Raw genomic sequence first — 11,936 nt, 5'->3', positions numbered from 1 at the left:
ATAATTTAATTTAAACCACTATAATTTCTTACCTACACTAATGCAAAATCATTCTAATGGGTCTGCCTGCTTCCACAATTGCTCCCTAACAGCCTATTCTTCGGATACCAACCAGATGAAATGTAAAATGATGCTACTTCTTGGCTTATACCCTTCCAAGTTTCCTGTCACACCACGAGTAAAAGCTAAAACTGTTACCATCTACACTAATAAAAGAGAAACATGGTAATTGGCGTACGACCGCTACCCTTCCCATTGGCTAATCAGGGCAAATGCAAATTAACTGTCAGCCAAGGTGGCGGCCGGCAGCCAGGCAGCTTGAAACTAACATGAGGCTTGGTTGCTTCAGTGACGGAGGAAACCAACGTTCCCCGCCAGTTGCTGCAGGCCTCTGAGCCTGCAGTTTCAAACATTGTAACAAACACAGACGCTAAACAAAACCTCAGCCAGCTGGGATCTCAGAGCTGGAGTTGATACAGAGTTTCGAGAACCGAAACAAACCAGATACCTGCTTTCAGGAGCGGAGGCCTAAGAGATGGAGCCTCAGAGCTAAAGCTGGCCCAGAATAAAAAAAAAAAAAAAAAGGAGCGGTTGGGAGCTTCAGTCCCAGCCTGAAAACAGCCCTCAGCCCCTCACCCAGACTGGCCAAGCACCCCAGTGGGGACCTCCACCCTGAAGGGTGTGCGACCAGCTGCAAACAGCCATCATCCCCTCATCCAGGCTGGCCAGGCACCCCAGTGGGGACCCCCACCCTGATCCAGGACACCCTTCAGGGCAAACCAGCCGGCCCCCACCCATGCACCAGGCCTCTATTCTATATAGTAAAAGGGTAATATGCCTCCAGCACCAGGATCAGGGGAGCCACGAGGCCTCCCGGCACCAGGATCAGTGTGACAGGGGGCAACGCCTAAACCCCCTGATTGCCCTGCGGCTCTGTGTGTGACAGGGGGTGGGGCCACAACCTCCCTATCCGCCCTGCTCTGTTCGTGACAGGGGAAGGCACCCCAACCCCCTGATCAGCCCTGCTCTGTGGGTGATAGAGGGTGGCGCCCCAACCCCCCCCCCCCACGGGCCCTGCTCTGTGTGTGATGGGGTAGAGCCATAACCTCCCCATCAGCCCTGCTCTGTGGGTGATAGAGGGCGGCGCCCCAACCCCCTGATCCGCCCTGCTCTGTGTGTGACGGGGGAGCTCCCCAACCCCTGATCGACCCTGCTCTGTGCGTGACAGGGTACAGAGCCCAACCCCCCTGATGGGCCCTGCTCTGTGACAGGGGGCAGCACCCCAACCCCTTGATTGGCCCTGCTCTGTGCATTACAGGGGGTGGCGCCACAACCTCCCCATCGACCCTGCCTCAAGTGTGACAGGGGACGGTGCCCCAACCCCCCAATTGGCCCTACCCTGGGCGTGACAGGGTGGCATCGCAACCTCCGATCCGCCCTGCTCTGTGAATGACAGGGGCGGCGCCCCAACTCCCCAATCGGCCTTGCTCTGAGCCCGACCAGGGGCTGCACCTAGGGATTGGGCCTGCCCTCTGCCACCCGGGAGCAGGCCTAAGCCAGCAGGTCGTTATCTCCCAAGGGGTCCCAGACTGCAAGAGGGCACAGGCCGGGCTAAGGGACCCCCCTCCCCCCCGAGTGCACAAATTTTTGTGCACCAGGCCTCTAGTTTGCTAGAAAGCCCTACATAATCATGTCCCCAAATGCCTTCCTAAATCCATTTCTGACCCTTCTCTTCCCTCATCCTGCCAGCCTTTGCTGCTACACTTACCCTTTAGGGCATTTGCACTTGACTATTCCCTCTACTAGAATGGTCTTCTTAATATCAACATGGCTGACTCCCTCGCTGTCTTTAGATCTGTCTAAACTGCACATTACAAAGGCCTTCCCTGATCAACGTAATAGAAAAATACCCTGCCCAGCGGGTCTCACCCCAGTGGGCACGGCAGAGATGGCCGACCAGGACAGGTTTATTTGTATATACCCTGCTTATTTAAATAACAAGACGGCCATCGCAGAAGGCAGGCGAATCCCCATAAGTAAGGCTGTTGAAAATCCTACAGCTACAGAGATTCAAGATGAGTGCTCAGCATTTGGACTTAATGCAGTTCTTGAGAAAAACAAAATGTACTCCAGAGAATGGAATCCTGATGCTCAGTATAGGGGCAGAGTCTGGGTTCAACTCAAACAGGAAGATGGCAGCCTCTGTCTTGCACAATTCCCATCACATAAATCAGTAATGTTGTATGCAGTGGAAATGATTCCTAAGCTAAAAACAAGGACACAAAAAACAGGAGGCAGTGACCAAACTCTTCAGCAAGGAGAGGGAGGTAAAAAAGGGAAAGGAAAGAAGTGACCTGGCAAGACAATCAAGTCTGACACACTACTGTAAGAGATGTGGATGGAGGTTTCTGATTTGTATCTGAGAGAAACTGAAGTTTTTTGTTTGTATCATTTAACTGAACTATGAACATTTGTGCCTCCCAGCTTTAGCATGAGAGTTGACAATGAAATAAATTTACATCAGAAGTTTGCATCTAACTCTTACGCAGTATAAAAGAAATTTTTTCTTTTTGCCTTTCAATGCAGTTTTTGTGGAAGAAAGAAGCTTATTTTTAAATGGACAATGGCCTCTACCATAAGTTACTTGAAATCCTGTATCTGTGCTCTATGTAAACATATTCAGATAAATGAGTTTAGTAAGATTTGAAACACATATTGTTCACCTTTTAAGCTAATGAAATAAAATCAAAACTGACTGTGTAGCTTTTGCTTATGAACTAATCAATGCCAGTGGAAGAGATAATTTAAAAGAATAAAATGGGAAGCCTGACTGGTGTGGCCCAGTGGTTGAGTGTCAATCTATGAACCAGGAGGCCACAGTTCGATTCCTGGTCAGGACACATACCTGGATTGTGGGCTTGATCCCCAGTGTGCGTCATGCAGGAGGCAGTCAATCAATGATTCTTTCTCATCAGTGATGTTTCTATCTCCCTCTCCCTTCCTCTCTAAAATCAATAAAAATACATTTTAGGACTAAAAGAAAAAAGAATAAAATGGGTAATGGATGTTTAGTATGACCCTGAAAGTAGAAGAAAGTAGTTAAATCCTCTTGGAGATCTATGAACAGCCAGTCTAGATCATATTCTTTTTTTTTCTTTTTTTTTTAAATTGATTTTCTTTTTAGAGAGGAGGAAGGGAAAGAGAAATATTGATGTGGCAAACATCAATCTGCCGCCTCCCGTATGCACCTCAACTGGGGATCTAACCCGCAACCTAGGTGTGTGCCCTGACCAGGAATCAATCACACAACCTTTTGGTGTATGAGATGATGCTCCAACGAACTGAGCCACCCAACCAGGGCTAGCTCATATTCTTTTTTTTTTTTTTAATATTTTATTGATTTTTTACAGAGAGGAAGGGAGAGAGAGAGAGAGTCAGAAACATCGATGAGAGAGAAACATCGATCAGCTGCCTCCTGCACATCTCCTACTGGGGATGTGCCAGCAACCCAGGTACATGCCCTTGACCGGAATCGAACCTGGGACCTTTCAGTCCGCAGGCTGACGCTCTATCCACTGAGCCAAACCGGTTTTGGCTAGCTCATATTCTTTTAGTTAGTTATTGTAATTAAGTAGTTCAGTTACTAGTTTTTGACATGGAAAGTCCTGGAGTTTAAGCTTTAGATTTGCTTATTTTGTAGGCTTAAGGACACTGTTTCATTGGAGTTCTAAAATTACCTCTGCTTTAGCACCTTGAGATACAACTTTTTCAATAAATTAAATTGGATTGCTGATTCTACCTTTATTACAAAGCAGTTTCTGAAAGTGGGAATTTTTTGTAAAATTGAAGAGAATCCCTATCTAGCCATATGTTTTTGTCCACTGAGAGTTTCTTGGGCAACTGCCTTCTCTGACTCATCATGCTTCTGGAAGGGCTGTTGGTCATGCGCTGCGTAACAGTTTCAGTCAGTAATGGCCACATATACAACTGTGATCCCATAAGATTATAATGGAGCTGAAAAATTCCTATCCCCTAGTAACGTCGTAGCTGTTGTAAATTCGGAGCACAACATGCATTACTTGTGTTTGTTGATGCTGATGTAAACAAACTTGTACTGACAGACACATAAAAGTATTGCACATACAATTATATACAATACATAATACTTGATGATAACAAATGACTGTTACTGGTTTATGTATTTACTATACTAAACTTTATTACTATTTTAGAATGTACTTTCTACTTATAAAATAAGTTTGCTATAAAACCATTGCCATGTTATACCATCAAAAAAAAAAAAATACCCTGCTCACCCTAGCTGGTTTGGCTCAGTGAATAGAGTGTCGGCCTGCTGACTGAAGGATCTCGTGTTCATTTTCAGTCAAAGGCACATGCCTAGGTTGCAGGCTCCATCCCCAGTAGGGGGCGTGAAGGAGGCAGTGGATCAATGATCCTCTCTCATCACTGATGTTTCTATGCCTCTCTCCATCTCCTTTCCTCTATGAAATCAATAAAAATATATCTTTTTAAAAACATTGAAAAATAAAAATACTCTGCTCTATTTCACTAGATAACTTCAACACCAACTGGTGTATTTGACTATTGTATTTCCTCACTACAGCAAGCTCTGGAGGAGGGATGCTGTCTGTCACACCCAGTGCTGCATTTCTAGCACCTACGTTAGTGGCCAGCATGTTTGTTAAATGAATGAATGAATCCTACCTGATGCTAGCCAGGGTATCTGACTTCACATAAACCCCTGTTCTGAGACTTCCTGAATACAGCACCCTCTTTGGAGGCTAAAACTGGAATGCACATGTGCAAAAACACTCAAATAGCAAAATTTCTGAGCTACATCTTCAATGAAGTAATCTTCATAATATCCAACAAGAACTCATTCATAGATTAGGAGCCTTCCAAAGAGATGAAAATATATCCACTACTTCAAGGAAAAATTAACTTCTCATTTCTTCACTAATCACAAGATGAAGGAATTGTTTTTGTTTGTTTGGCACCAGAACAGTGCTTGGTATCTATTGGGCAACTCAGCAATTCCTGAAAGAGTGAATGCAGAGAACCCATTGGTAGCTGGGGCCTTTCAAGTATTGGAAGACACTATTCACTGCCACCCCATTCTAACTTCCCTAACCAGCTTGGCCTGCCATCTAATGGTAGTTGCTTCCAACACTGTGCTAGGGTCCAATCTATTCCAATACAACTCAGGTTCTAGTGACCTCCATCTGAACCACTTTCTTCAGGATGCAGGCTCCAACTGAGGTCATAATTCCAAGATTTGGAAAAGAGGCATCACACCACCATAAAAAGGACATAAATAGTTTGGCACAGGTAGGTTACTACCTAAGTACAAAGGTGTTGGGCAGAATATTCCTGAATGGTCCATCCAATGAGGGAGGGTGGCTGTTCAGTCTACATCCAAGTATTACTTGTAATGATCACTGCATCCCATCCAAGACAATAAATACTGGCACTTTTGAGTAGCCTCACATGCAGCTCAAAGTTTCAGGATGTTGATCCTGTCATTGACCATGGTTGGCAACAGCACTCCTCCCAACATCACCCACTTCCTTTCCCAGAGAAGGAAGTGTCATGAGCTCACTTCTAATAAATATAAACCTTATGATCTCCTTTGGTGTTATTTAAAATTTTGAAATAAAACGTAACAATGGTAGCTTTAAAATATGCCTTTTCAAAACACACACACCTTTCTTCCATGTTGAGAATCTGCTAAAGCAGGAGACTGTTTATAACATTACTTATTTGCTACCTCCATGCCCAAAATGTGATCTCCCACTTCAAGTGAACTGTACTCAAAGAAAAATCTACACTAATATAAAAGAGAAAGATGCAAATTGACCATAACTTTGCAACATCCACCAGCCAATCAGGAGTATGCAAATTAACCCAACAAAGATGGCAATGACACAGGTGTTCTGCACCGCCCCAGCTGCTCCGGGCCTCTGGGCAGCATGGGAAGGCAGAAAGGCAGCTCCGGGCCAAAACAAAGGCAGAAAGGCGGCTCTAACTGGAGCAAAGGTGGTGCCGGCAGCCAGGGGAAGGAAGGCCCATTCTTGCACAAATCTTCGTGCATTAGGCCTCTAGTTAAAATATAAATAGAAGACTGGTGTTTGCTTTTTTTTAAGTAGCATTTATAATGTTTTGTAAGAAATGCCTTAAGTATTATTTTAAATACTCGTATCATTTTCTAGGTATGATGGAGCTTAAATGGTCTAGAGTTCAGTTAGACATACAATAACAACCTACTCCTAGGCTTTTATTTTTTAAATTGTATTAAAATGTATATTAATTTAAAGAGTAACAGCACATGGGTACCAACCATTCTGATGAACAAATACACTAGGACACATTAGGAGCCCCCTGTGGAACGCTGCCTTGGCTGTATTCCTCCTGGCCTGCAGAACTACGACATTGGACTTTGTTAATGATTTCCTTATATTTTCTACTGTTTCCCCAACAAAGGAATTTCTCACACATTCACAATTTTGCCTGTTTTGGAACTTTGTAAAAATGGAATAAAACTGTCTGAATTCTTCTAAGACTTGCTTTTTCCAATCAGCATACATTTAACATTTATGTTGCTGTGTGCAGCTAGAATTCTTATATTTTCGGCTATATATTTCATTGTACAAATGTTCTATTTATGTACTCTATGGTTGGTTGACATTAGAACTGTTTCCAGATTTTTGCTATTAGAAATTTTGCTATATTCTTATAAATGCATCATAGTGCAGAGATAGTTTCTCTAGTGTGTGTGTGTGTGTGTATATATATATATATATATATATATATATATATATATATATATATATATATACATACATAGGCACACTTGATTTTGGCTGTACCAATATATATGCCTTTCAGCAATATTTTTCATTGTACCATATCCTAGCCAAAACTTAGGACTAATCAAACCTTTTTGTGTGTGCCAATTTTGTAGGTGTGAAATGTCACTGGTGATTTTAATATGCAAGTCTTAGAGGTTATTAATGAAATTAAATATAATCTCATATATTTACTATTATTTTTTGTGTGAAATGGCAGTTCATGTCTGTTGCCCATTTTTCTAATGGGTTTCTGTCATTCTCTGTAGATTACATATTTTTGACATTCGTCCCTTTTCAGTTTTTGTTGTCTTGTTCTTTTTTTAAAGAGAGGAAGGGAGAAACACCAGATGTGAGAGAAACATCAATCAGTTGCCTCCCGACCATGATCAAACCTGCAACCTAGGTATGTGCCCTAACTGGGAACCAAACCCACAATCTTTTTGGTGTGTGGGACAACATTCCAACCAACTGAGCCACCCGGCTAAAGCTCTTTTGATGTCTTTTAATGAACAGGTCTTAATTTAATGTATTCACATTTAGTGATATTTCCTTTTGTGTGTACTTTTAAGAAATCCTTCTCTAACCCAAGGTTATAAAATTAGTTCCTATAGTTCCTTCTTAAATCAGTCCACATTTGCCTTTCCCATTAAGTTCACATTTAATCCACCTGGAAATGATGCTCATGTGCAGCATTAGGTAAAGATCCTATTTCCATTCTAGCACAAATCTAGTTTTCTTATATGTAGATATGCTCTCTCAATATTGTTCCAAGGTCTGTTTATCTATTCCTGCACCAAACCTGCCCTTCTATTAAAGGTCTTGGTATCTGACAGGGCAAATTTTCCTCATCTCTTTCTTGGTTATCATTTGCCTTTAACTTCCACATAAAGTTTAGAACCAGACCGTCAAGTTCAATAACAAAGAAACAAATCTCTTGGGACTTTAATTGGATTTGCATTAATGCTGCATCAAATTGTGGGGAACTGACATTTACAATACTCTTATTTTCATGAGCATGATAGGTCCCTTGGAGATTATATATATATATATATATATATATATATATATATATATATATATGAATGAATTGGTTTCATAGAGGGGAGAGGGAGAGATAGAAACATCGATGAGAGAGAATCATTGATGGGCTGACTCTTACATGCCCCTCTCTGGGGACTGGGCCCACAACCCAGGCACATGCCCAACTGGGAATCAAATCGTGACCTCCTGGTTCATTGGTTCATGTTCAGCCACTGAGCCATGCCAGCCAGGTGATTTGGGTCTATATTAATGTCTCCCAATAAAGGTTTAAAACTTTCTCCAAAGAGGGCTTGCACATCTTTTTACTCAATACTAGCTACATTATATCTGATTTGGTATTCAGAGCTTGCTTTTAATCTGTAGTCTTTCATACCATCTAAAATCATCTGTAAATACTGACCACTAAGAAGTCCTGCTGTCACATTCTCTCAGTTGGCTCCTCTGACTCCAAGACTAATGCTTTGCTACTGAATCTAAATGTTTCCTCACCTATAAAATAAGGAACCCCAGTAGGACTGTTTTGACACTTACATGAAATAACATGTGGGGAAATGGCCAGCCTGGTCTCTTCAATCCCTTTCTTCCAGACAGCACATTGTTTTGTCTGTGTGATCAGACAGTGGAGAAAACAGGAGGAACAACTCCTTAACATGCCAAAAAAGAAGGCCTTAAGAGGAAAACCAGCAAAATGGGCAAACTTGGAGCAGAGGCTTAAGACGTGGATTATGGAGCAGCACCAGAGTAGCTTATGTGTGTCGACCAAGCTTTTTCAGTGTCAGGCAAGAATGTTTGCAAGCGAAATGAACATTGTTGATTTTACAGGAAAGGCAAAATGGTGCTTCAATTTCAGGAGGGTTGGCCATGAGAACACGAACAAAGTTAACTCAGACACTGCCACTGGTTTGTAAGGATGATCTCACATATATAGACAATAACTCAGAAGATAGCAGTGATACAATAGAAGTTGAAGAAATTGATATGTCCGGAACTAGCAGTGATGAAGAGAGCACTGATGCAACAGAGGCTGAATAAAGTGATGCTGCCTATCATAGTACTGTTATGTAAACATTACCTGTGGAAATTACTAAATAAAAATGTGTTCTGCTTTATGTTTAAAATATTGATTTCTTAATTTTGTTTTGGAAAAATGGAGGGCATCTTACACATGGAAAAATATGGTACTTTGGACTGAATAAATTATGACCTACCCGTTTCTTACATAAAGTTATCACTAGATGGCAGTACATAACACTTGAAAACATTGACAATATTTAACCCACTGTAAACATCACAAAAATACCAGTTTTCACTTTCAAAATTGGTATTTTTAAAAACACCCATTATTGAAAAGGATGTGGCTAAATATCCATTTTCACAAACAGCTGAGATGAAGGTAAATCAGAGGGCAACTTCTTGTGTCAAAAACCTTAAATGTTCATACTCATTACATCAAGCACTCTAACAAACTTTTTGGAATACAGAGATGCACATTTAGATTAACTTATAAGGATATTCATTGCAATATCCTTTACATTAGTCAAAAAGTCTAGTGAAATAACCTGAATACCCAATGACAAGAACTGATTAAAATCAAGGTATAAGTTGAAATACCAGGTAGCCATTAAAAGCTGCTTAAAAACACAACTTGTCACTTTTTTAACGTGCATATAAATCACTTGGGGATCTTGACCAAATGCATATTCTGATTCCTGAGGTGGGGGCCCAGATTCAGTATTTGTAACAAGTTCCAGCCCAGGTGATGCTGACATTAATAGTCTGTAGACCACACTTTTATTTTATTTTAAAAAATATTTTATTGATTTTTTACAGAGAGAAAGGGAGAGGGATAGAGAATTAGAAACATCCATGAGAGAGAAACATCGATCAGCTGCCTCCTGCACACCTCCTACTGGGGATGTGCCCGCAACCAAGGTACATGCCCTTGACCGGAATCGAACCTGGGACCCTTCAGTCCGCATGCCAACGTTCCATCCACTGAGCCAAACCAGTTAGGGCCACACTTTTATTTTTTAAATATACTTTTATTGATTGCAGAAAGGAAGGACAGGGAGAGAGAAATAGAAACATCAATGATGAGAAAGAACCATTGATCGGCTGCCTCCTGCACACCTCCCACTGGGGATCAAGCCCAAAACCCGGGCATGTGGCCTGACCAGGAATCGAACCATGACCTCCTGGTTCATAGGTTGACGCTCAACCAGTAAGCCACGCCAGCTGGGCTATAGACCACATTTTTAGTAGCAAGCTTTTGGGTAACTTAATGACACAAAATGTTAATACTGTAAAAGCACTCAAGTGAGCCTCACATAAACAACTTATACAGACACTCTTTCTAGACAACTGACTTATTCACACAACATAGATGTCCAAGAACCTACTCAATTATTTTAATGAGTCAGTTTGTTCCTAAACTATGTCAACAGTATGTTTTCCATAATTTAGAATTACGTAAACCAATGAAATGTGAGTGTAAGTAATTGGTTCAATAAAAACTAAGTTTATATTTTGACATACCACTTCACACTCTTTAGGAAAGTTAAGTGTTGGTCAGGATGTGGAGAAACTGAAACTCTCATGCATTGCTGGTAGGGATGCAAAATGGTGCAACTGCTGTGGACAAGAATTGGGGCTCCTCAAAGTCTAAACAATTACCATATGATTCAGCAACTCCTAGGTATATACCCAAAGAATCACAAGTAGGAACTCATATGCTTACACACCAATGTTTATAGCAACATTACTCACCACAGCCAAAAGGTGAAAACCCAAATGTCCACTGGTAGATGGTGAAAACTTGATAATATACATACAATAGATTATTCTTCAGCCACAAAAAAGAATTAAATTGATACATTTTACATAGATGACCCTTGAAAACATGATGCTAAGTGAAATAAGCTGTCACATAGAAGCACATTGTATGCTTCTACTTATATGAGATACCTAGAATAGGCAAATTCAGATATAAAGTATAGTAAAGGTTGCCAGCAGTGGAGGGGAGAGGCAAGAATAGGTAAGTTACTGCTTAACGAGAACTTGAAAAACCCCTGGATATGGACAGTGGTGATGGCTGCAGTCTGAATATACTTAATGCCACTGAAATACTAGTATACATTTAACATAGTTAAAACAGCAATTTTTATTATATTTTATGTGAAAGATGCTGAATTAGTTCTTACAACTATAAGCTTAAGCTAACAAGATAATGTGGTAGACCTACACTTATTTAAGTATTTTATTTAATATCTATGCGCCACATGCTGATGTGGGCACTTGGGGCTTAACAGAAAACAAGATGTGTATATTCTAATGGGTTACAAATGTAACATATTGTTTGTAATAAATACTTGGAAGAAGAATAAGTAAGAGAGTGGGTCCCATTCTTCAATATGAAGGTGAAAACAGCCCTAGCCAGGTGATCGGTTGAAGCATTGTCCCATCGACTTGTTGGGGATTGTATGAGAGACAACCAATTGGTTTCCCTCTTATGTCTGTTTCTCTCTCCCTCTAAAATGAATAAAAACATATTGAGTGAGGACTAAAACAAATTTTAAAAATGTAATGTTTTTATTGATTTCAGGAAGGGAAAGGGATAGAAATATCAATGATAAGAATCGTTGATCCGCTGCCTCCTGCATGTTCCCCACTGGGGATTGAGCCCGCAACCTGGCCATGTGCCCTGACGGGGAATTGAACCCTGACCTCCTGGTTCATAGGTCAATGCTCAACCACTGAGCCACACTGTCCAGGCTATCTATACATACACACACACACACACATATATATATAAACTTATTAGCAGTCATGCAGACATCCAAAGCATTCTAGGCAGAGTAACGGCCTATGCGAAGGCTGAGACAGCAGCAGGCCTTGAAAAACAGAGGTCAGAGTGGCTGGAATGCAGTGAGCATGGAGGTACTGGGAGATCGCCTCAGAGAATTACGGCCAAATCATGGAAGAACCTTTTAAGGACTGGAGCTTTAATCTTGACAGAAATGGGGAGCC

At 41.3% G+C, this 11,936-nt stretch overlaps 1 protein-coding gene across 1 annotated transcript; it reads left to right on the top strand.

Moving 5' to 3' along the window:
* Positions 1-1,948: 1,948 nt before the first annotated feature.
* Positions 1,949-3,388, top strand: LOC132225785 (signal recognition particle 19 kDa protein-like). The gene has a single exon (XM_059680755.1). The coding sequence runs from the start codon at positions 1,949-1,951 to the stop codon at positions 2,351-2,353; it is 405 nt and encodes a 134-aa protein (XP_059536738.1). The 3' UTR covers positions 2,354-3,388.
* Positions 3,389-11,936: the final 8,548 nt, after the last annotated feature.

This window comes from Myotis daubentonii, chromosome 2 (genome assembly GCF_963259705.1).
Source record: "Myotis daubentonii chromosome 2, mMyoDau2.1, whole genome shotgun sequence".
NCBI lineage: Eukaryota > Metazoa > Chordata > Mammalia > Chiroptera > Vespertilionidae > Myotis > Myotis daubentonii.
This window is presented reverse-complemented; position numbering and strand designations above follow the sequence as displayed.

What these genes read in the sequence shown, in the direction of transcription:
- LOC132225785 (XM_059680755.1), top strand. Translation starts at nt 1,949, where the DNA reads ATGGCCGACCAGGACAGGTTTATTTGTATATACCCTGCTTATTTAAAT.